Source organism: Chrysoperla carnea, chromosome 2, assembly GCF_905475395.1.
Source record: "Chrysoperla carnea chromosome 2, inChrCarn1.1, whole genome shotgun sequence".
Lineage (NCBI taxonomy): Eukaryota > Metazoa > Arthropoda > Insecta > Neuroptera > Chrysopidae > Chrysoperla > Chrysoperla carnea.
Window position 1 is genome coordinate 22,308,065 of NC_058338.1, and position 27,541 is coordinate 22,335,605.

Consider the following 27,541-nt stretch of genomic DNA (forward strand, 5'->3'; position numbering starts at 1 on the left):
TCTTTAAATACGAGAGGGTGATTACGTATATGTAGTATCTAATCGGAAAACTGTCGTTTCAAACGCATAATTTTTCTGCTTCCCCAGTTGATTGACAGGATCCCTTTATCTCATTAGAACGCATTAAATTAAGAAGCTTACAAAGTTTCAGTGATGCCTTCAACTTCTTTCACATCTTTCTGAATGGTTATTACAAGATCAAAAATGTCTACGTTGGACGTGCGCGACTGGCAGATCGAAATGAGATAATTTTCATGCTCAGTACAAATAGTAAAACAGGAAAATCAAGTTGCAACAATGCACATGGTGAAAATTCCACTGGCAAACGTATTTAACTTCTATTTTACTTTTTTCTACGTACTATTTAATTCTACGAATCAAATAAAGTATATTACAGAAATAAATACTAATTCGAATTTATCCGATAAAAACAGGAAGATTTTCTCGTAACTTTGAATTCGCGTAAATCGAGGTGGTGTAAGTCGAGGTATTACTGTAGGTCAATTTGATTTGTGCTGGTTGTTAATTTAATTCAGATTGCCCAGCTATTTTGAGTAAAGAAAAAATGCGGAATTAAATTTTGAAAATTATTTTAATTCTTATCTAATTAAATTGTTTGTGTTAATATATTAACAACGGCTTTTAATTTATTATAGTTATTTTTCTGGACTAATTTATGCTAATAGTTACGTCAGTACGCCTCAATATAAGTTCTTCATTAAATTAATACACCAAATTAACTATGACGTCTTTTCTTAATAGACTAAAATTAAGACAAAGGAAAAGTAATTGTCTATTCGAAAAATCCTATGTTTTTATTGTTTAATTGTTCGTAAATTACAAAAAATAAAATAATTATACATAATAATCAAAAGGTAATCGTATATATTTAAGACGTAAAATATAAATATCTACGATTAAATAACGTAAGAATAAAGTTATTAATAATTATGACAAACTTACATCTTAACTACAAGCATGTGATGTTTGTTTCTGTAAGAACTGTATTAAGAAAATATGCGCGTTCAGTATTTATCATTTTTAGTCGTCCGTCCATACATATGTAAAATTTAGCAAATAAATTAATGTATAGTAATTTGCATTGCAATTTTCGTAATGAAGAGATTATATTTTTTAGAATATTTTCTTATACAGTTCTTTCAGAAATATCATACTATTTCCTAACAAATTTAAATTAGTAATTACGTTAATAGGGTAGTTTCCTGATGTCAAACATTACCCATAAAATTGTAAAAGTAAACGCAGTGACGCATTTTTTTGCCACAAGTATATATATATATATATATACATATATATACTACTATCGCAGGCATAGGGAAAACGTTTTCGGGTTACTGAACGTTTCGGATTATCGAGTGTTTCGATAAGTTAGACTCTACTGTATTTTCATTAACCATTTAATTTCCTTGCGCTTCCACCATTATTGCTAGAGATACTTAGAAAACTTTTTTTGCGGTTTTAGCGGCTCGCAGGGGCAGGGGCACCACGCAGAGAGGTGCAAAACTAACAATAAACAAGTGAAAACAAACAATTGACTGGGTTAACTGTTGAAATACCTTGTATAGACAGTGTTGTTTATACTGTCACATTGCACATATATGTCATACATACATAACTGATATTCCCTTATAATACATATTATACAATTTGCGCCGTCACAGGCAAACAGTGATGTTTACGAAAAAATGTTTTGAACAAAAGTTGTTTATTTTTTTTATAAGGAACGTTTTTACGCTTAAACTTTTGTTCTATCTCTAACGGTTTACAAGATGGGATCTAATTGATCTATGTTGCTCATTAACGAACTCGACCTCACTTTTTACGTCTTGAGAACGTTATAAAAATTTCAGCTTGATATCTTTTTTCATACACAGGCAGACAAACAAACAACCGGAAATGGACTAATTAGATGATTTTATTAACACCTATAACAGAATTTGTCCGTAGCATCAATATTTTTAAGCGTTACAAACTTGGGACTAAACTCAGTATACCTTGATATATATTACATAAATACATGGTATAAAAATTTTCCCAAACCAAAGGAGCACTCTTTATTTGCTAATAAAACACCTATACATGTATTGCCAACTTTAAAATGAATTAGAACACAAGTATGCTAACACACACTTAGAACATATAAGAGTTTGTAGATATTTGTATAATGTGTATATATGTATATAACACACCTCTACGTCATTACAGTTAAACAATAATATGATTGGTTTTATACAGAGTCGAGCCTCCAGTTTTTTCAATGTCTTCTCTTTCATTATAAGAGCACTCACAGAGTAAATCTGTGTTAACAATTTATTTGCTTTTTACATTGAACGTATTATAATACATTTATATGTATAGTAATTTTCTCAATGATATTTTTAATAGTATAATTATATATATTTTTAGAAATGTAAGGTATTGAGTAATCCTTTTTTTCATTTTATACATAAGACATTCACCAGGTGTTTATGTTTGAAATAGTTTTTATTAGCATACGTCATAATGGAATTGTTGTAGAAGTAGGTATGCTGAATGAATAGAATTCTATTTATATTGTCCGTGAATTTTTATTTCTCGATATTTTGGAAAGACAAGGAGCAGGGGGCCCCTGAAACAGGTGATAGGCACGGCACAGCCACCCGAAAATCGGCCAAATACGATTCGGATTATGAACTCGCTCATGATCGATATAGTGCATTCCTACAAAGGAGATATTTACAAAATATATGGTGCCTTGACCAAAATTCTGTACAGTGTATTTGTCTTCGTGGACAAAGCCATGGAGCGGACACTAATACATTAATAAACCTGTAAGATGTTAGTTTGTTTCGCCACAAAAATTACGAAAATAAATGTTTGCACATCACAATGTCATCACATTTAGACTTTAAACTACTGAACAAATTTTGATGAAATTTCTTCAAATTAAATTAAACGCTAGTAAACATTTTACACTAATTAATTTTATTTAGGTTTTTACTTAAATAAAAAATTCAAGCTCTCGTTTTATTCTCGCGAAAGCGTTGATAATATCATCGATATCCAGATGTTTAGTATAAAGCAAAGTATAGAAAACAATCTCTCTGTGATAGTTAAGCATTAGGGTAGAAATCTTGGTCTCATGCTTCGATGAGATGAGCTACCGAATCTGGTATGACGGAAGTCAGTTTTCACATTCAGTTTTCCATTTGGCCATCCAGAGTCGGTATTCATATATAACATTTGGTTCAGGTAGTAAAACTGCCAACTGAAATTGGTCGAGTACCTTCGGAGACAATCTTTGCCCCAAATTATTGATAACGGAATGTAATAGGAGTATGTAAAATGATTTCCGAAAGTACTCTTCTACCGATTTCGCTATGATTTTTTTTCGATTTTTGATATCTACATGCTTTGAAACGAATTTTTTAACAAAATAAATATAATTGAAGCTATGTCTTGTTTTGATAGTCAATTGTTTGGAAACTTAATATGATTAATTTCTAGGTCGTTAACATTAGCATTTTTTAACTAAATAGAACAATACTTAAATAATCGTAAAAAATTACAAAAAATAGCCGTTACCGTTAAAATTATCGGATTTGAATATCATTCAAATTATTGCTTCATCTTAGCGTTTGGGCTAGTTGATTTTTATAGTTATAATGATAGCGTGATTGGAACTTTCCATAATATTGCCATATGTTTTGAAACACATTTTTATCTAATATAAAATTCCATTAGATCTTCCATTATTAATTAATGAGTATTAATTTATTATTGACCAAAAATCATAAAATTAATTTTTTATTGAAATCAAAAATAGGAAATTTTGTGGAATTTTACCATAACTAACTAATTAGTCGTTAAATTTTTTTGTATTATAAAATAATTATCAAGTGCGTAAAATGGGATTCAGTAGTTAATTAAACAAGAGAAAGATAAATTAAGTCCTTTTTTAAGGCATAATTCCATAATTGAAATTCCTAAAATTATTTCCACTAATATTTATTATAAATATGACATCTAATTTGTATGTTTTAAAAAAAATGCATAGCCTCACCGACGAAAGTAAAAAAAGGTATTTGTGAATTATAAAAATGTGGAAGCGATGGGACGACCAAATTATTAATGTTTTCACTCGCAATTGGTAACTTACGTACGACAAATAAATTTGACGTGCGAAATGGACTATTTGGCGTACGGCAAGGCAATACTAAGTTTAAAAGTATTAATGTTTGAGGGAATTTTGACTTACATAAAGTATACAAAAATTTGAAACAAATGTAAAAATAAAGCACAAAAAAATATTGGATTGAAATAAACACGTTTACTTGGCAGTTGATGTTCTTATAATAAGTAAATATTTCTCGAGTCAACGCTTTAATTGCTTATAAATTTTCTTGAAACAACAAAATATTGACTTGCTACCAAGTTTAAAATACATTTTCTTTCAACTATTCCTTGGTTTTTTTTACAGGGTATATTTCCTGAATTGTTCAGCCAGAAATTGTGAAATTTAAAACAGCCCTTAAAACAATTAAAATAATGTACAATCTAGTTATCAAATCCGTCTCTGTAAAAAGTATTTAAACATGTTTTATTTGTAAATACAAAGTTGTATTGTAGATAATAATAATAATTCATTTGGTATTTTTAATTTAACTTATTTAAATATTTTAAAATTTTCCACTAACAAAGATGTTTTATGAATTTAAGACACAGAAAAAAAAGACATTTTTTTATATACAATTTTTTTTAAATAATTATGTATTTAGTAATGAAAATATAGTCGAAGAACTATCGGATCAAAATTATCCTATTCTCTAAATTTCTTCTTGAAATTTGTATTATGATGTAAGTCATTTCTATCTCAAAAGGAAACATCAAATGAAATAAATCTTTAATGAAATGTTCTTTTTTTAAAATCAAACAACTTTTATATGAAATTTTGGAGTTGAGACCATTTTTAGTTGAATTTTTATCCCCTTAATAAATTACTGTTTTAAGGGAAATATCATCAAAATTGGTCTCTAAGGTATATACCTTTATATTAAGACTTAACATATTATGGTTGCTGTTTCTCCTAAAAATGTCATTTAAGAGTGAAAAAAGTATAGCAATATAATAAAGCTCCTAAAAGCCTAGACTAATATGATAATGAAATTAAAATATTTGTATTATAATTAACAAACTACTAATAAAATTATGGAGGAAATATTTTACATAATTTTAATTTTGATTAGATAATTAATTACGTGTTTGTGTACGTCCTATGCCCGCTATAAAAATTTCAGCTTGATATCTCTTTTCGTTATTGAGTAATCGTGATGACAGACGGACAGACGCCAGACTGACAGACAACCGGAAATGGACTAATTAGGCCATTTTTGAGCACCTATACCAAATTTTTGTTCATAGTATCAATATTGTTAAGCGTTACAAACTTGGGACTAAACATAGTATACCTTGGTATATTTCATATTCATGGTATAAAAATGTATTGCACAAAATTTTAAAAAAACCAGTAAAACACATTTTAATTTCTGAAAATTATGCATTTTACATTAACGAAATTTCTAGATAAATAAATGATTGATAGATTGCATTTTTTATGACCTTATCAAAGGGGGATTTCATAATAATTTATTTTATCATACATATAATTTAGATTTAAACTATAAACATTTGTCACTATTATGTTTTTTCTCCATTATAATATAATTTGTTTACATTTTTTAGATAACATAAACATTTGTAGTAATTTTTATGTTATATTACAATTGGTAGTAAATAAATGTCTGATACATACTGAAATTATTTATTTAAATATATTATTATCAATTACATATGTATGAACATACTTACAAAGATCAATGACCTCCCTCACACACGGGTTAGCAAAAAAAAAAAATACTTGGAAATATTGATCAAAGTGATTTAATGTTTATGCGTGTGTTTGAATTGTCCAATGAATATTATGTAAGGTGCCATAGTCAAATCCAGGTCAAAAATTTACGTCATTTCCGCAAAGTTCATAATTTGAATTTATTCTATTATCTTTGTTCCATGGGCGTATGTAAAGAAGGATACATTAGGGAAGGTGCTCCTATCCCGAGCTTGAACTAGCCATTGATTTAGTTGACTACCAATGGTTTTATGCTAAAATACTATTAAATTTATGAAATGTTTAGGCCAAAACGTAGGATACTCCATCGCTTTTGGGCCAAAAGTTGGATACGTCCATGCTTTGGCTTTGTCATAATAGTCTTTTTTTTCATTGTTAATATATATATTGAAAATATCTGGTCATATATCAATCGATATATGTATTGTTTTGAAATTTTATAATGATTTAAAGAAATTTTAATGTTCTCGAAATATTTTAAACATTTTGAAATTGATAATAAACCACTTTCACCAAAAAAAATTCCAGTTTTCTTTATGATTTCAAAAATGATAATTTTTAATCGTTTTTGTTTCATAAAATTCTAAACCACACTCGTCATTAGAAACTCTTTCAAACGACCGCATAAATTAAGCATTTTTTCTGACTCACAATGAATTTTGTCATTCCATTTTTTTTGTTAAAATCTAGCCATCGGTAGTGCCAGAAGTGTACGATAAAAAACTCATGATTGTATACAGTTTTTTATATTAATAATTTCATAAAATTAAATTTGCGTAATAATTTTTCACAATCAACGTAACCGTTATAAAATTGGAGCAATAAAATCATAATTACATAAATCAATTATAAAAATGGAATTTAATTGTTTTAAAAACAATTTAATAAAGTTAATGATCAGCTAAAAAATTTTATTAATGAAAAATAACACATTCTTTACTCTATAACCAACACTAACTTACAATTAAAAATAGATTCAATAATTTGATATGCAAATATGTAAGTTTTTTGTTCTATTGATATGTAGATTACAATCAACCTATATACCGGAAGTTAATATTGATAACACAGTTTATAAATAATATTGTCAACATTGTACAGATATGTTAAAAAGTTTGCTATCATGTTTCTATTTAAGTATAAAATATTCGAAATGCATCAAGCTTAAATATCAAGATTTCGATCTGGAATATTAGCTTATTCCAGCAAGGGTAAGGAGAGGTTTTTTTAAGTCCCTCTCAGGTTTCAAACGATTTACGATAAATTATGGCAAACAACATAAAAAACACTATGAGAATTTAACAATAAATGCACATTTTTTAAACACATAGTCATATTCAATTAATTAACTATTGGAATTAAAAAATTAAAAGTAATCAAATATTGTGAAATATTATTCAGGAAACTTTCTATATTTATGAGCAATTACCAACCAATAAATTGGCATTGATCAATTAATTCCGGTATTTATTTTTATTTATATATACATAAACTTCCTTACTAATTGTATTTATTTAAAATGTTTTCTATTAAAAAATTTGATATAATTAAACTTAATTAATCACTATGAATTTATAATGAGAATGCTACTAAATGTTATCACAAAGTATTGTGGGTGTTTGGATAATCAATTTTTTTTAGAGGCGTGTTTGCATATATTGATGAATAAAATGTAAAAAAAAATTAATTTATTATATTGATTTAATAATTGCGTAATAAGTATAATAAGTGTGGTGGAAAATTATTTATACAACTTTTAATCTTGTAGATATTATGATGTAATTTCAAGGGGCCATACCATCATTCTTTACATTCATATACTCTTATTAATCGAATCAATTAAAATTTTTGTATAATCAAGGAGGTAAAATTGCGTTTGACCCGAATGAATTTCATTCTATAAAAATGAAAAGATTGTGTATATATTTTTATTATGAAACCAAATGTAATGGTTTTGATGAAAACAAGTGAAATTTACAAAATAAATAAAAAAAACCCGACAAATGCGATTTAATTCTTTTAAGCTGATTTTTGGAAACTATAAAATGTTCTCAATCAAGTCGGTTCGACCGTTTAGGGGCTACGATGCCACTGAGAAACACATAAACGCACAAATTAACACTTTAAACTTATAACACTCCTTCTTAAATCAATATCAAAGTGATGGTCAAGGACATCAGATGAGATGAAAAGAATACTTAGAGCGCATCATTTTTTGGGACTAATTTTTGGAAATATTTTAATTAAAAATGAAATATTTGAGCTGACTTTGTTTTTTTGAGTTATTGTTTTGAATTACCTAATTATTTTACCATTTTACTTTTCAAAATGAATTGAGCCAGGTTTATTTGACCATTCATTCAAACTGAATTGATTATAAAGATCATCGCCAAGTTTCTTAGTTTTTTCGAATATGTAAACCTAAGCTCGCACTTAACATAGCTAAGAACACTCTCCGTTAAATTACCATTCAAATGAAACCAAAAAAATTAAAATCGGTTCATCCGTTTGGACTTGCAAGACCAAGACCAATGAGTAGGACAAATATGGAAAACCCAGTATGAAACAAAGATAATCAAATAAAGTTTTGGCTTTGGTCTTGGACTAGTCTTGCCCCTGGTTACTGGTCCTATAATCGAAGGATAAACCTTCATTGCTGCAGAATCCGACTAGATTTATTAAATAATCTTTTATAAGGCGTGCCGTGCCTTTTTATTATTAAAATTCATTCATAAATATAATCCACACCTTGTCCTTTAATAATTTTTAATCGTAGGATTTAAGTAGGATATCTATATCTATTATTAAAATCATTTAAAATCCAATATAATATCTATTTTTGTTATATTTACATATTGTATTTAAATATTGATTCTTATCAAAATTTATAATAATAAATTGAGTATTTAACAGATCATTTGTAAATAGAATTTAAATTGTAATATATTTAATATGCCAATGGCGCCAAATAATTTCTATATTGGAATTATAAATATGTATATTATTACAATAAAATAACCTTTATTAAGACCTTTTAAATATTAGAATATTTATTGTATTTCTTGTTTTCATTTTAAGTTGATTGCCACAAGCGTATTTTATTATTTATAAATATGTATACTGTTATACATCCAAATATGATGTTATTATGAATATGAACAAAAAAGTATCAAAACTTAGTTAGAAAACTAATCATATAAGGAGTTTTTATGATTCTGACTGACGAGCTAAAAATTGTTCAGCTTTTGTTATGCATATGAACAAAAAAGTGTCAAAACTTAGTTTGAAAACTAATCATAAAAGGAGTTTTTATGACTCTGACTGACGAGCTAAAAATTGTTCAGCTTTTGTTATGCATATGAATAAAAAAAGTGCCAAAACTTAGTTAGAAAACTAATCACACAAGGAGTTTTTATGATTCTGACTGATGAGCTAAAAATTGTTCAGCTTTTGTTATGCATATGAACAAAAAAGTGTCAAAACTTAGTTAGGAAACTAATCATAGAAGGAGTTTTTATGACTCTGACAGACGAGCTAAAAATTGTTCAGCTTTTGTTATACAATAGTTAATAAATTCATTTTACAAAAAATAAAACACTACCCTTTTTTTTTCGTTGAAAGTACACAACATATTCAGGCTTTTAACTTTATTATCCTCAAAGAGAATAGAATAGAGGAGAAGCAGCCCAAAAGAGCTAACGTAAAATCGTAGTATACGAGTTTCAGCGCCTCTACCGAACAGGGCTTTCAAACTATATAAAAGTTAATTGTCGCCTCCGTAAAGTCGTCAAATTTAATAGTCGACCCAGCAAAGTAGTCAAACTTAATAGTCGCCCCGCAAACGTCGACAAACTTAATAGTTGATCGCCACAGATTCCAGATGTCACTTACAATTATATTCTTGTTTCTTTTCTATCCTATTCTCTTTGATTATCCTCTTCCAAATCGACTTTTCATTTTAAAAAGGGTGATTACCTTTTGTTTCGGACACTAAGCCAAAAAACTAATGTAATAAAATGGATAAAAAATATCTTGTATCTTTGGCCAACTTATTATTTGTCCTAGCAAGTGTGTCACGCCCTTTAGATATAGTGCCGAAATACTCTTTAGAAACCTCTATTTTTCAACTCATATTTATGTTAAATCTAAGTAAAATAGCAGAGGTTCGATGATACTCCTCTATTTAATAACTAATATGTCTGTTTTCCACCTTTCCGCTTATAATATTACACTTTTCTAATTTCAATTTAATTTTCAATCTTGTATAGCATTCTCTTCCCCAAAGAATTTAGTGAAAAAATATTGCATATGTTCGACATTAATAATCCACTTCAATAAATATGGTGGAAACGCAAATAAATGTTTAGGACATTATAGTAACTGATATATTGCATAATTTAATTGCGCTTCCACCTTTTTTTTTACTGTCTCTATAAGGTTAATAATCAATTTATTGTATAATAAATACAATGTTTGGAAAATAAAATGTCGTAAGTGTATTAATAGCCTAAGAACCAAAAATCAAATCTAAATGATTTCAAATATATTCTCATCAAGTTGTTTTTATCATTTTTCTAACGATAATTCAGTGAAGATTGTGGTGAATTTTATTTAATATGTATCGAAAAGAATCGCAATAAAAACTTATTTCCTAAATTTTTTGACATTTAGTTTTGTATTTAAAAAATAATGTTTTAAAAAGTATATCCTGCGCCAATGGTTTGAATTTTAATACAAAATTTTATAATAAATTAAGTAATGCCGTTATTTAAACATAAGGTATGCTAGTACGATTAATAAAAGGCTTTAAGTAGTGATTATGCGGACACACAAAAAATTATAATGGAAATTTTTATTGAATTAAACAAAAATACGCGTTGTCAAAAAAACCAAAAAAAATGACACGTAATTAATTAATAAAATTGAATATAATTTAAGAGAAATTAGTCAATTTTAATTTTTCCAGTATTAATAGAGATAATAGGAGATGGTAAGTATACTTCGAAATTTTTTTGGAATATCAAGAATATTAAGAAGTTTATTCAACTTTTCAGATACATTCAAAAACCATATATAGCTTTATTTATTTGTCTTTTTAACCCTCGAACTAAAAAAGGGGTGTTATAAGTTTGACCGCTATGTGTGTCTATCTATGTGTGTGTCTGTCTGTTTATGGTATCGTAGCGCCTAAACGGAAGAACCGATTTTAATTTTTTTGGTTTCTTTTGAAAGGTAATTTAACGGAGAGGATTTCTCATATATGTTTCAAGTTCGATTTCGTACCCGAAAAATTTGTCGGGGTAATGTTAAATTTTGTAAATTTCACTTGTATTGAAACGGACAATTGTGACACACCCACTTTATTTTATGAACCTAAAATTCATTTGCTATAGGATTTCGATATTTATTCGATCAAATAAACTGTTAAAATATATAAATGGGTTTATTTTGATCAGACATTCGGGCGTTGTATAAAAAAAATGTGCCAGATTTTTGTTATGTTTGATTGTGAAATTTTATGAAGATTGGTTTCCAGTTTAGGTTGTCTAGAGTTCATTTCCGGATATCTGGATTGTTTACAGTGACACAAACAAATTGACGTTCTTTATTTAAACGAGTAATATGTCGAAAATGATTTGAACTTCTGTAAAATTTGTAGAAAATAGTACTCTATCAAAGTTGGAGAGTTTTTATAAAATTCGCTTATTTTTAATTGACTTAGAGCTTATGTACTTGATACTTCTATCAAGGCATATCAATTTGGATTGTTAAGAACAGTGATATTTGCCATATTTTTGACTGACTATAGTGAGTTCAAATTTTTCGAAAAATAAAAAATGGTAATTTGGCAACAAAAATTTTGCATGCTAAAAAATTTTTCACTTACGCGTAACGAAATGCGATCATCATATTTTTTCGTTGTCTGATATTTATTGGGCTTTAATTGTGCATTTAACTTATCAAAATGATCCATATTTATAAAACGCTTGACCCGATTTCGTTTTAACACTGAATTAAATAAATAAACAAAAAATATAAATAATAAACTTTCACTTTTTTATACAATTGTGATTTTTTTTTTGTATAACACCGATGATTATGTTACCGAATTGAATTCTTGGAATGAACTAAACTTCCTTATAGTACGGTTTATTGTACATATAATCGACGACATTGGATGCTGGAAGAACCCCCAGACCTGTTTGTATATGTTGTTAATGATATTAAATCCATTGTCAATCACCTTGAAAACAAAGTACCAATTATACATACATATATTGCGTATGACAAAGATACTTAGATAGATATTCAATTGTGAGTCCTCCCCACCTTACTTAAAACAATTACTTTTAAGTCATATTTTCCCCAAAAATATAGACTAATGCACTCTATCGCAGGTCAACGTATGGGGGTGTGTGTGTTATAAACTTTGTAGCCCTTGGAACATATGATATATGGGATTTTGGAGATGTTGATTATACAGCTACATTTTCGGACGGAATAGCATATTATTTTAAGGATTTCAATATTATAGTCTATTTGATCTTAGTAGGAGAGGTGAGTGACAAAAAATTTCAGACATTTTCTAAAGGCTGATTTTGTAATATTTATGTTACATTGGTGGAGTTGAGAAATAGCCTGTCGTCAGCGTCTGGGCGGCTTTAAAGCCGTCCCCAGGACAAACGCTGTAAATCGACCTAGCTACTCCCCCAATATAACGTAAATATTATAAAATCAGCTTTTAGAAAATGCTTGCAATGTTTTGTCGCTCGTCTCTTAGACTATCACTTTTACTTCGAAATATCATGCTTTTTGGGGTTTTTAAAGATAAACGCGCCTTTACAGCTTCACGAAATTGAGCAATAGCAGTTAAAACCTATGTATATGAAGTGAGCTAACTTATATCATGGTGGTTTTTGACTACTAAATAACATTGGATAGCCCAAAATTTAATGTTAATTGAATTAATAAAGCAAGTGCCTTTTTTAGTGCATATCTTCTCTTCTTTAGGTAAATATTTAAGACATTAGTTCAAAAATCTGGAAAGACAAAATCGAATAATAGGTAAAAATCTATTGAAATGAAAATGTGACCTTAGTGATGTAGTTCTACTGCTCACGAGTTTTTAAAGTATAAATTTCTATTATTATTATGTATTAAGTAGTACTAATAATTGTAATTAATGGGCATGTATAGGCCTTCAGGTGATTATTTTATAAACATAAATATAGTATTTTTTATAAACATTCCAAAATTGAGTAACAATATTGCACGGAATTGTTCATTATATACATGTTATTGAGTATCCTTCTTGTAAATAATTGTGGTTTTTTTAACAAATAGCTGGTCCAAAAAAGGACCGGAGTCGTGACATGAACACCGCCTGTTTCCTTTGTTTCCTTGAACGATAAGTACTATTCAACTCCAATAAACAAAAAGATAACGAGTTTTTATTCGAAAATTGAATCTGATTCTTGTTTATATCTACGATTAAAAATTCAAAATTGAATCAAAATTGAAATTACCGAACTAATTTTTCTGTATTTTGGGGTTTGGCGTTAAAATTTGTTTCAAATTTAACATAATGTGACTAATAGCTCTACGTCATTTGTAAGAAACTTTCAATTTTGTGTTCAATACAGCTTTAATCTATTATTGAGGCTACATAAGCTCTATCATTGAAAGCTTAAAGGTTCTAGTTTTTCTCGGGTAGTAATCCGCTTTGACCCTATGCTCCCTTATGACTAGGTTCAGTTGGCTGAATGTTATTAGGGGTCTTATAAACAGTTTACGAAAAGTTTCATTAAAATTGATGCTGTTTCCCCACTTTCGACACTTTTTTCCGGATTATTCATTGTTTTATTACGCAATCTTATCAGAATAAAGAAATATACACAAAAAACATGATAATCTACGTAAAAAAATTCAAATATTTTGTCATGTATAAAATATGTATTATTCGTTGAAAATATTAATTAAATATTAGTAATTAATTAATTACAAATATTAAAATGAGACAGTATCAATATACAAGGTTCCATGTGATATGAATATACAAATATTTGACGAACATAGATTTTGTTTGTCAAATTTATTATGAAACATCAATCATCATATGATATTAAAATGACAAAAACGACAGCGAACGTCGTATCACCTCTGTATACATATTAGAAAGAAAGGCTCTAATATAAGAAAGCAACTTCAAAAATAAGAATCGAACACAAGTGGGCTGCAGCTGTGATCATATGTATGATATATATGTGAGCGTAATATTGTAATTTGCGTCAGATTGTAAACTGGTTAGTAAAAAATCACTCTAATTCTAGCGCTAACTCAACATTTATTTATGAAAATCAGCTCATTTTGTTATATTTAATTGGTCTGGGTCGAGCACGGGTTGGGGTGGGTTTTTAGCGTTTTTTTATACAATTTATACATATCATTATTTTCAAATGTAATCTTTGGATCAAAGCCTCTTTATTTTATACTATACTATAGACTGTGCATAGAGGTTGTATCCAATTTTTGATCATATAACTGCTATAGAAAGCACTTTTTTTGTTCAAAAATTTTGATTATACTTCTAAGAAATGATAAATTTTTCTGTTATCATTTATTGTGTAAATTTCATTGAAAGTTTATCTATTTGCAGGCGTCAGATTTAAAATAAAATCATCCGAAATAAATTCGATCTACAACTTTATTTGTCCTATAAAAGTTAGTTTTTTTTGTTCCTAAAACCAATTGATCATAATGACGAGGTCGCTAGTGTTACATTCACTGCATTGTTTTGTCCAAAAATTATTGAATATCTAACCAGGTGGAAGTTTTAATAATATACTATTATACCGGAAATCGTTTTTTAAAACTAATGTGTCTCTCTATTTTTGGCAACAAACCATAGTAGTTTAAGAAGCAAGAATGAATAGATATGGGTTGTTCTATAAAACAAGGAGCTTATCCGTTATATATTCTGTTTAACTCCAAAAGATTTCAATTTGATTTGATTTTTAACCAAATCGTGCCGTACACAACGAAACTTTAGAGATATAAATTTTCGAATTTCTTGGTTTATATTAGTAACGTGAAATTTTTATTAGCCAGAAAATCTGTAGAAAATAAATTAGCTACAATTTATAATTTCCTTATTACTTTTTAGCCTCCGAACCAAAAAGAGGATTGTTATTAGTTTAATAATGTGTCTGTCTGCCAGTCTGTGGCATTATAGCTACTGAACAAATGAACTGATTTTGATTTTTTGTTTTGTTTGAAATGTAATAAAGTAAGGTAAGGTTTTGTGATAGTGTTCTTAGCTATATTTCCGTACTCCAAACAACTAAAAAAAGAGGCGATTATATGCGTAAAACTAACTAGAAAAGCGCTATTAAATACTAGAATCATGCAATAGTACTTATTTTTGTAGAATGATCCATATATCTAAATTGTGAAATACGTAACCTAATATCCACAGCTTCTAAATCTATTTCCCAATGAATATTATACGTTTCATTTAGATATTAATTAGTCATATCGTAAAAGTATTAAGTTTATTTGTATGAGCCATCCATCAACCATTAAAACAAACTATTGAGTGTCTTTTAACAAATTAATTCCATTAAAATTGTACTCGTGTTACATAATATTTTAATAATTTCAAATAGGTTTATGATTACCAAATAGGATTTGATTTAATTTAAAAATAACTGGGATATATTTTTTTGAATGCATCTTTATATAGCTATTGTGTTTGATTACGATGTGATTTTAGTCACGTTCTTCATTGCTGTATCAGCAATGGTACATATACACTTACTTACCGTACGGAACTGGTATCTAGGTAAATATTTTTATATAAAAAAATATAATAGGCCCACATATATTGTTATACCATGTCTATAAAATATACCAAGGTATACTAAGTTTAGTTCAAAGTTTGCAACGCTTAAAAATATTGATAATATGTACAAAATTTTGGTAAAGGTGTTCATCAAATCACCTAATAAGTCCATTCCCGTTTGTCTGTCTGTCCGTCTGTCAAAAACGAAAAGAGATATTAAGCCGAAATTTATAGCGTGCTTAGAACGTAAAAAGTGAGGTCGAGTTCGTATATGAGCCACATAGGTCAATTGAGCCTTGGGTCTGTAGAACCCATCTTGTAAACCGGTATGTATCAAATGGGAATATCAGTTCTGAAGTGGATATCTTATTTTACTTACGTGACGTCGAAAAACTAACGATTGCGTCACCAACACTGTCTAGATTTTTCATTTTTCTTCAGTGTTTGTGGAAGGGAAGATTTTAGTTTTTTTTTTCGTGCCCACATATTCTAAAATCCTCCTACGATGGTCAAAAATTCTTTCACTTCCTTGCGCTTCCACCATTATGAAAAAAAAATTTTTAACATCCTCTTTCACTCATACACAGATTCGGGTGTCAATAAAATTTCTGATTAACAATACAAGACCAAGAAGACCATTTTTTTCTAAGTAATCATAAATTTTTCATTTTAATTTTCTTCCAAACTAAGTTTTTAATAATAATAATAAACAAATTATTAAACTCAGTTTTTTTTTTTTTGAACTCACGCCAAAAAGATAATTTACAAAATACAATCGTAATATTTATGTTCGTATCCAAGGACTTTTACAATGTAATATTTTAAATCAATCAATCAATCTATAAATATGAGTGTGACTCTCTGTGTTCTGATATAAGTACCTATATGATTGTAAAGTATCAAAAGGTGATTCATTCATGATTGTATAATCATTATTGGTCTTACAACCACAAAACGAGTGTAAATTACTTAATTACAAGTATATTTACATAAAATTATGAATAAAATGGAATTATTACCTTAATTATGTAGTATGTTAAAATATTTACTAACTATCAATTAAATTGCACTTGTTTTAAACGCTGTAAAATATAGTAGAAGTTTAGCGATTCTAAAATAGTTAAATAATCATGATCCTTGGCTTAAAAATACGGTTTAATGTGTATATATCTTTGCTCCTCAACAAAGGCACTTTGGAAATTTGAGCGATAAAAATGCCCTACTATGAAAATATAAATCTCCTTAAAAACAAATATGCAGGTCATCATTGTTGAAGAGGCCAAGGCCCACCCAGGGCTGTAATGCCGTTTGCTAAGATCAATTGGATATATTACTGTGTATATCAGATGTTTATAAACATAAGATGGAATTTCCCGTAGCCGATGATTTGGATTAAGGAATTTTCCATAGAAAACCAATAGTAAAAGATAATAATGATTGTTCAAATAATATTATAATTAAATTATAGACTATTACAATATTTGAATTTTTATTTAACATATATTGCTTACCTCCATATCTAAATTACATGTAGTATGAAATAGAGAGTTAATCAAGCTAGATTTTAAGGCAACATTTATTGCCTATAGTTAGAGGTATAGAAACAGCTCTGCCTAAAGTGAAGAGATGGATACTTATCACTCTTTATATAGGAAGGATATATTTTTAAAAAAAAAAGCCGCATCCACCTTTACGGGTTGGAGATTTTGTTCTCAGGAAAATCGGCTTTTAATTATTATACAATTAATCAGGAAAAGTAAAACAGGTAGGCCATATATTCATCCTAGAATATGACGGAAATATTTAAGACACTTTGAAATTTTTTGAACGATAGTTTTTAAGTCAATACCTACTAAATAATAGAATTGTTAAACTGATGAATTGTTGCAAAATTTTCTAATAAAAGTTTTTGAAACGACGCAAATTTTTTGTTACAAGTATGTACATATAGAGGTCGTATAAATAACTCACACCAGATTTTTAGATTAATAATAAAAAATATCAATAATTATTTATAAACATTCAATTTGATAATAAATCAGACAATCAATGCTGAGAAAAATTTTATCAGTTTGTCATTTTAAGTTCATCTGTCAAAGTCTAAATTAAACGGAGCATATTATGATTCTTAGAATATCTTTTAAAATGGAAAATTTATTTTGTTATTATTGTATATTAGATAAAATATTGTATACAAATTGTATTATTGTAGATTCTGTACAAGTGAAATTTACAAAATTTAAAAAACCCCCGACAAATGCGATTTATTCCTTGTAAACCGATTTTTGGAAACTTAGCTATAAAATGTTCTCAATCAAAGCGATTCGACCGTTTAGGGGCCACGATGCTACTGAAAAACACACAGACGCACAGATAAACACTTTAAACTTACAACACTCCTTCTTAAATCAATATCAAAGTGATGGTCAAGACATCAGATGAAATGAAAAGGATACATAGAGTGCTATCATTTTTGGGGACGAATTTTTGGAAATATTTTAATTGGACAGCTCTCCACTAAAAGTAACTATCAAGACCTTTAGTACAAGACACAGGCCGATTCTAAATGTACGCAACCAAGACTATGAACAAAATAAGTGTATATAAATAGGAACAAAACTCGCAAACCTTGTTCTTTTCCCTCACTAAGTGAATATTTCATGGTTTCTGACTGGATACTCTTTTAAGAATATTTGAAAGAAAGAGAAAACCTTTTGAAAAATGATTAGTTTCTGGGATATAAAAGATTGAAGTTGTTCTAATTTCAGTCAAAGTTGGTCGTTTTAAAGTATTATAAACTACAATTCTCACGAGTGTCACCTGACCCATATTTCGCACAATGAACTTATCTTAAACATGTTCAAAGTGAGTTGAAGTTTTAAGTAAATTTTTTCCAATAACGTTATAATTCGATTTATCTCGTTCTAAAACATTAAATGAAATAGGTTTTTTTAATCGCAATAGAAATTATAGACATTTATATTTGTTTAACCAAATGCAACGAAATAACAATACAAAAATTATTTTATTGGAAAATAAAGCAATTAAAAGTTTTCTTTTGAAGTTCATTGTATAAAGCATCACAATTAATTTATGCATTTATAATATAAAGAGTGATTTTGAAATTTTGAATGATTGTAATATAAAGACATTATATAAAATAAACTGTTCATTAAAATCAAATAGAATTTAGCCAATAATGAATTACTAACATCATTATTTTATGATTTATCTGTATTTATAACTATTTCAATATCATATAAATTTATAAACTATTTTATGCAATAATTAATAAATGAATGAAATATTATGACAATTGCAGACTCATCGTAGAGCAGATTAAAAATAAACTTAAGAATATATAATAATAAACATAAATTTAATATATAAAATATTTGCCAATTTGATTTGAACAAAGTTTTAATAGTTCATATCAATATTGGCAAATATTTTATAATAGCGATTTATTATTATATTCGAATATTTATATTTATAACTAGAGTGATACCCACCCCCTTCGCTGGGTTAAAAATAAAGATTGATAAAAATTTCTCTCGCTTATCCCCTTTTTATAACACTCGAAAAAATGGTAAGGATTGTTTTACACGGGTAAAATATATGTATGGTTTTCTATTATTTTAAATGTATAATAGTCGTAATTATTCATTGAGTACATCAGAAAAGATGGTTTATGATGGTATGATTTTTTATTAATATATCTTTATAAATTATATCTCATGTGATATTCTGAAAGGTGAGCTATATTAACGCACTGTTTCGAAAGAGCGAATTCGGAAAAACTTTATTAAATATTTTTGCCTAGAAGCACATTTAAAACACATTTTATTTTGATTACCTGTAGGTATTCTAATTTATTTAGTTAATGACTTTGAATTTTAGATAATTGTCATATGACTACAAGACACCCAAGTTGCACAATTAATAGAACAATCAAAAGTTTATCCAAAGCCAGCCTGCCAGCTACATTAATTATGACTTCCATAAATTTACAAAATAATTGTACAAGATGTTCGAAAATATTTTGTAAAAAAAAAAAATCACAAGTGAATTGTGAAGAACTACATACTTCTTCCAAGCCAAAAATTATTGTATTTGCCACCTTTTAATCGTGCTAAAATCGGGCTAAAATCGGATTACGCTGATTTGCATGTGTGCTTTAATGAAATAAATTTTATTGCCATTTTGAGCTTTGTTAAGTTTTAAATCGAATTTTTAATCCGAATTTCTTAACAGCGTACATTAAAATTGATTTAAAGATAATTGAATAAACAACATGGGAAAAGGGCTCCATCTTTTCAACGTTAAGCAATTAAAATAGAATACACAATCTTTGTAATTACAAGCATTTACCCAACTTAGTACATGTAGTTAGAACTTTCGAAGAATCGATTTTTTTTTTTTTCATTACCGAAATGTACATTTATATTTTTGTTACTATTTTTCCGAACGTTCTGTATTTTACAAAATATCTCTAAAAAAAATATATAAAATGAAAAATCTAGATTACCTTCGTATTAACATTTATGCACACCATCTCAAATAATTCTTTTCTTACAAGGACAACAGTAATAATTACACTAAAATGACTAAACACTTCAAAACTTGTCTACATAGATAAAATCATATATTTTTAATAACAATTGTCATTAACACTAATTTTAACACAAATTTTTAGCTCGACTTAAAATGTCTAAATTTTTCAATCAAATTTATCTATTTTTTTCTTAAGTGAGAAAATTTACACTTTAAATTTAAGCTATATAAATAATTTGTACAGTAAAACTTCAATAAAACTGCAAGAGCTAACAGAAAATCAAACTAAACTTGAAGTATTCACCGAAATAATTGAATTGTTTGCCATATCTAAATTAAAAATCATAGTTTTACTGTAATAATTTCAACAAGCAAATGTTAACTTTTTCATATAATTGTTGACAAACAAACAAAATTGTTTATAATTATATTAAAAAAGTTAAATAATTTTTTTCAAATTAGTAGCACGCTATAATCATGGAATATTTGGAGTTATTAAATTTAATTATATTAGCTTCGATTTGAATAAATATTTAAAATGGAAAGATAAAAATAAAAGAACCTGATTCAAGATAAAATGCAATTCTGGCACTGGAACGATCGCTTTGCCTGATTAGAAAAAGTAAATGAGAAACTTAACTTAAAGTGTCTATATGGTTCCTAAAGGTTCTGAAATTGCTACGAGTTTAATATTAGTCTATTTTAATTGAAGGATGTCAATTATAGTCTCCCAAATACATTTCATTATGCAATACATAAATTAAGCAACCGCTTACATTAAATTTAAGTTTTTAAGTCGTTATTTTTTATTGTAGACTAAAATTTAATGCCTTTTATCATAAAATAATTCCCCATTTAAATAAACTGTACAACTTTTGTCAAAATATGAAACACAAAAATGATTGAAAAAATTTTTATAATTATATTGAACTAAATACCAGAGGTTTAATGCCAGTGGCTTAGCTATACCGTTCCAGATTCGTGGAAAATGAATCGGATTTTTCCCATCCAGTATAAAGAACCTCCACCAACTTTTTTTCCCCTGATGGTTACAACAGTTTAATTTTTATAGTTTTGCAAAAAAAGTTTAAAAAACTCGATGTAATTTTGACGTAGGTAAATTGTTTGAATATGAAACATGAAATAATTGACGTCAATAATGTGAATTTCAATTTTTTTTAATAATTTAAAATGCTCACGAAATTTTTATTAAAAAAAATTAAGTTAACAGAAAGGTCATATAAATATTTTTTTTTAAATAACAATAATAATAAAGCAAAAGTTTATCTGATCGTTCCGTTTAAATACTGGAAATGACATATTTGTTGACAGATAAGTTAAGCGTAACATGTAAATTTTGTATTTGAAATGATAACTATGTATTTACAAAATAATTAAAACAATACATAATTATTTAGATTTAGATAATAAATTCTATGAATCAGCAATTCTCAATTGCAACTTCTAAAAATTAGGAAACTAAACTCAAATCGAGACACTTTGTATAATCCGAATGCAGACACTACGGTAAAAGAATCCATAATTATTATAAAAAATTTTTGTTTATATCCATATACAGGGTGGCTCAAGTTATAACAGTAAGACTTCATCAAATTTGATTAAATTTTGTTTTTAAACTTGGACCACTCTGTATACTCGTATTTAAATCAATTTTACAATAATTATTTATATCGCAATGTATATAATAAGAATTATATGTATAATAATAAAGTTTTATTATTATAACAATTAGTTGTTATATATTTATTGATTGTATAAATAAATATTAAAAAATAATTAATTTACTTGTTACGTAAGTAAGAATTACAAGTTATTTAATGTTTTATTGGTTTATTAAAATTTATTTATGGTAATGGTAATCAAATACCGAGAGGCCAGAAAACAAGATTTAAGTACAGTTTTTAAACAGAAAGAAAACTTTCAAGGGGCATGTATGCTTTTTGGAGGAATTTGAAGTGGAAACATCAATGTAATAGGCTTTTGTCCACTAAGAATAAATCGGTTGGATACAAGTTTCTAATATGTAGATACCAAACACAAAATTAATTTTTATAAAATATAAGGATTATTAATATTTTTAGATAATAATTTTTGATACTTCGTTTCAAAAACAGATTAGAGAAATAATATTAACATTTAATTTTGCTGCTTATGTAATTTGTACATCTTATCTGTAATAAAATTGTCTATAAATAAAAATAAAGTAAATTACTAAGAGCAACATAATCCTGCCCTGTTGTTTACCGTAATGAAATATTGTCATAAGTTAGCTATTACACACAAGCACTATAAATGTGTTTATTAAATATAAATCAATTTTCATAGAGAGCAGTTCCATTATTTAAATTGCTATTATTTTAAATTGATTCAAGTCAAATGTCATTGTGCAATAATGAATGTAAAAACACATGAGAGAACATACGCTCAACAAATTCCATTAAATTATTCTCTATATGTATTAAAATGCATTAGTAAATGCATTAATTTTACTTACCTATCCTAAACGCATGTTATAGTTCAGTCAATTAAGCTTTAAAAGCATCCCAGTCTCACAAAAACCAAAAATTATTGTTGAAAATACACAGAAGAACAATGTTTTTTTTTTTAAGGTGGGGTTAATTAAAATGAGAAAAATACATTTTACCATAGATTTTTATTTGAGTTACCGAATGCTCATAACGCGACGACCGACGAGTTAATTTTCTTTAATATTTTTCCATCAATATTATTGTGTCAATATACTCATCATACGATCAATATATTGATATCATACGATCAAAATATTGATATCATACGATCAATATATTGATCGATATTGACTCAATAAAGTTGATCATTTGAGAGAGAGATATAGGCCATATAAGTGTTATTTATCAAATATTTGTATGCATTCCGTTTCCGTATCAAGGTAGCACTCTATATAAAGCTTAATTATTTGTAATATACTTCATAAAATAAAATGTTTTTGTTAGTTATTAGAAATTAAATTTAATAACTTAAATGTTTTTAATTTAACTCAATTTATGGCCATTTTATTGTTTTTAAATTAAAGACAATTATGTGCGCTATTTAATGCAGTTCAACGCATTTATTAAATTTTTTTGTAAAATATTTCATAGGATATTGACCTTATTCAAGTAAAACTGATCTAAATCATGAGGATTGTATATATTTAATCTTGATCACAGTTCTGAAAACCAAAACAAACATTCCAGCTTTTAAGTTCCGACAACCAAAATTACCTATCGTTTTCAAATTTTCACCATATTAGACCGAAAGCCCATAATGACCCGAAATTTTTATTACTCTTATAAAAAAATTTCTATTATTCTTATAAATCTTATTGTCTGCCAATTAAAGAGTTGATAAATGTAGGTTTGTTAAAAATTTGAACTTTGTTTATTGAAAAAATGAGCTTTTAACTGTGCAGGCTCGAGTGTTGAATTTATGAAAATCAAATTTTTCGATTTTTAAGTAACATTGTCGCATTTTTAAATTTTTTCAAATCCCTACCGTTTTATATATGAAAGAGACCCTTTAAACATCTTTAAAACGGCTAAAATAAATAGCTGGTATAAACAAATTCATATATTCGAAACTCGAGGTACAGTTGAACCTCATTTTTAAAGTGTTAAATTTACTTCTTTATGGGCTAATACTTTGTTTTAAAACATATTAGTTTTTTATAAGGAATAACTTTCTGATTTAAAATTGTTTTAATAGTTATCCATTATCATCTGATGAGTTTAAATGAAATGAAATGATTGAATGAAAAGAAAATTATGAAAATTCTAGAAAGTTCATCAAGTTTAAAGCTATAATTCAGCAGAAAATTGAGGTGTGTTTCAAGGCAGACATCAACCTAATAATATATATAGCGCCTTGCTTACCTTGAAATGACATTAATCTCAAAACAAGCACGTATTCATTTATATTAGTTAATATTTGTAATTAAAATGCACCAGACACATTTTTTATGTACATGTTGATTTTTGTTTTTTTTTTTTATGAAAACGAAAATATCAAACAGAAAATCACTATCAAAAGTAGCCGGTCGATTTCATCCATTCATTTTGTTTGTAGTAAACTTGGAAAAGACCCACTTCTATGAAAAAAATAGTAATATACCCGTCTTATAATAATAACTTCTTAATCCCTATATATTATAAATGTGAAAGTAAGGATGTTTTTTTGTTTTTTATGCTTTCACACAAAAACACGAGAATAGATTTGAATGAAACTGTACAATAATATAGTTCATACATCAGAATAACACATAAGCTATAATTTATAAAGATACATTTTTTAAGGAAATTTAAAAAAAATTTATTTTATTTTATTGGCATCTCATAGACCAGGATGAAGGAAGCAACTTTCTTTTATAAATATTCAATAACGTTCTTTTTATAAATATTAAAGTTTTTTTTTTCAAACTTTCAATTCGAGAGGGTTGGAAATTTCCACGCTTTCTCACTCCAGTTACGCCAATGCGTATATATATTTCAATAGATATTCCTATAGGTGGATACCTGTATAAGGAATCTCGTGATCAACCAAAAAACAATTTATTTTGAAGAGTTAAATAATTCTGACCCTGATCTATAAATTGTTTTGATATTCTTTGGAAGGTTATCTAATATTCAAAAAAGTGAGAGTTACAAATTTAATTAGCACATGTTTAAGGTACGTACACATTCGTATATTGATTAAATATAAGAATAAGTTTTTGTTCTGTTAAAAAAAATATTTCGAAGTTTAACTTCGAGTTGAAATATGACGGATCAACAAAAATTTAGATCTGTGGATACGGTTACTGATACGAATAATACTTGCCCGTCTGCGAATATGGATACTGAACATCACTAAAGAAGTTTAAACAAAAGTACAAAACTGGACATGCATTTTGAACTTACTTGAAAACTATAACTATATACAGTCAAACCTGGATAAGCGAGAGTTCAAGGGAGCACAATGTCATTCTCGCTTATAGAGGTTTCTCACTAACCCGAGTTTCTCGCTAATGCAGGTACATGAGTAGCGTTTCTCTCTTATAGAGGTACGCAGCAATAACAAGTCACAGCAAGTACGAATGTAGTAAATTGTAGCTATAGTTCCTCCTAAATAATATAAATAAATACAGCACGACTGTCGCTTATAGAGATATAGATCAGTAGCAATCTCACTTACGGAGGTCCATGAGGGAAAAACGATTCTCTCTTACAGAGGTTTCTGTTTCTCGCTAAAAGGTTTTGGTAGCTTAAAATGACGGGTCCTGGCTATTACTCTCACTTACAGAGTTTTCTCGCTTACCCAGGTTTGACTGTACTCGGTTCTCCAAATAAACTATGGAAATCTTCTAATATGCGTACCAAATTTTTCGTAATGAGAATTGGTAAGAGAACATTTTATCACCAATGAAGGTCGAGGTCCTAAGACTGTTGTGAATATGCCTTTATATTCTTCCTACATGCAATAACAATAAAAAAGGCAATATTAAAATAGCCAAAACAAAATAACAGTACATTTTAAAAACACGTTTTTTAACACTAGGCCTGACTAAATTTGTCATGTTAAAAATATTTTGTTTATCAATTTATGATAAAACCTTTCCTCATAATAAAACGGCTAGAAACAAAGACATTACTACAAAATGGATAAATATTGTAAATATTTTCACGTAATTTTTCTATAACAAATAGTATTTTTTATATTGTTATAAATATTGTGAAACTATAATTACAGGGTCATTGTATGTTTATGTATCTTGATAAAAATATTTTGTTTCCTTAATCGAGTAAATTTGTTTGGAAATTTAATAAAAAATGGTTCACTATAAATATTTAATTACCCGATTAACGTTTCATATGTGACTTTTCAGTTGTTCGTCTGTGGAGTACAAACCTGAGATGATTTTATCAAATGTGACGTCACATAATAATTTATATGGTTAATCGTCGAAAACACACAATTTGAATTTTCTTATCTTGCAAGACGGATATCCACAGAAAGCTGTTTTTAAAAAAATATACACACTTCCGATTCCAAAACATTCACACTTACCTATGTATACAAGGTATTCCAGATATCAAGGTATTCAAAATTATGGGAACAGAACTCGAGAAATCTAACTAAATAAAAACCGAGTTCCCCGCTAAACCTCCCAACTGGGGCAGGATTCAACTTTAAAATCTTAATTGAAATCTCCATTTTTTATTACAGATTCAGAATCTTAATTATTCATTCATCTGTGCTGAGTGACTTAAAACGACATTTTTTTCGACTTTCTCAGAGAGTTAGCTTAAGTCATGAAAAAGTATAATCCACCCCTGACTATCTATAATAGTAAAAGACCTAGTTTCGTAATTTTTGAAAAATTTGACTTATTAAAAATACTTAAAAACTTTTAATTTTACTGAAAATGTAATATTTTGAGCAAAAATTGCAGTTGAACTATAGTTTGGCGTCCTACAAGTAATAATAATTGCAGTTTTTTTCTAAAAATATATTCCTTCATTAGGCACACAGTCTCCTTTCAGAATATATAAAGAATCAAATTGTATGGCTTTTTTTTCGTTATTCTGAGGCGGAAATGAGGCCTTATCGATATCTTATGAATAGTTAAGAAAAATTTTCAATTTAAGCTTCACTTGTGGTTGGGCCTAAAGGTGATATATTTTTTTTATTTACACACCTGATTCAAAGGGCTATAAAACGTAAAAGTCCGGTGAAAACTCCAGTTGTGAAAACAGTACGTATCGTTATATAGAGGCTTATAATATATTTAAATCATGGCATTTATCTGATTCAATTCGTTTAATTGGTAGCTCGATTACACGCAAATAAAAAAAATAATATTATTTGTAATGAAATGGTTTCATCGACCTTTGTGCGTGTGGAATAATCAAAAATAAGACAAATAAATTACTTGTTTTTAGAATTATTATTAAAATTGTAAAACTTACCAATTCCCTTACAACTTTTGCATCAGTGTCAGTAATTTTACTTGTCGAACTAACTGTCGGTATTTGTGCTGCATATTCATCTTCTGGTGATTTTTCCTGTGTAGCATGAAGTGAAAAAAAAAAACACAATAAGGGTCAAAAGTGCAAAATTATTGCAAATTTTTTTTTAAAGCTCATTGTTTTTTACCTTTTCAGCCATTGTTCTCCTTAATTAGCAGCTTAGAAAAATAATATGCATTTTAAAATTGAATTATT

General features: G+C 27.6%; 1 protein-coding gene across 5 annotated transcripts in view; it reads right to left on the bottom strand.

Annotated features, from left to right (window-relative positions):
- LOC123291420 (facilitated glucose transporter protein 1-like) overlaps positions 1-27,541 on the bottom strand; it is a 55,051-nt gene that overhangs the window by 18,769 nt on the left and 8,741 nt on the right. For 2 of the 5 annotated variants that reach the window (XM_044871706.1, XM_044871705.1), the window contains one exon: positions 27,287-27,382. The exons of 1 other annotated variant lie outside the window; for it this stretch is intronic. In XM_044871706.1, the coding sequence (XP_044727641.1) occupies positions 27,287-27,382 (96 nt within the window). Of the gene's footprint in view, positions 1-11,795; positions 11,930-27,286; positions 27,383-27,473; positions 27,505-27,541 lie in introns of those variants that run through there. 2 more of the 5 variants (XM_044871708.1, XM_044871711.1) reach the window with 2 other exon arrangements.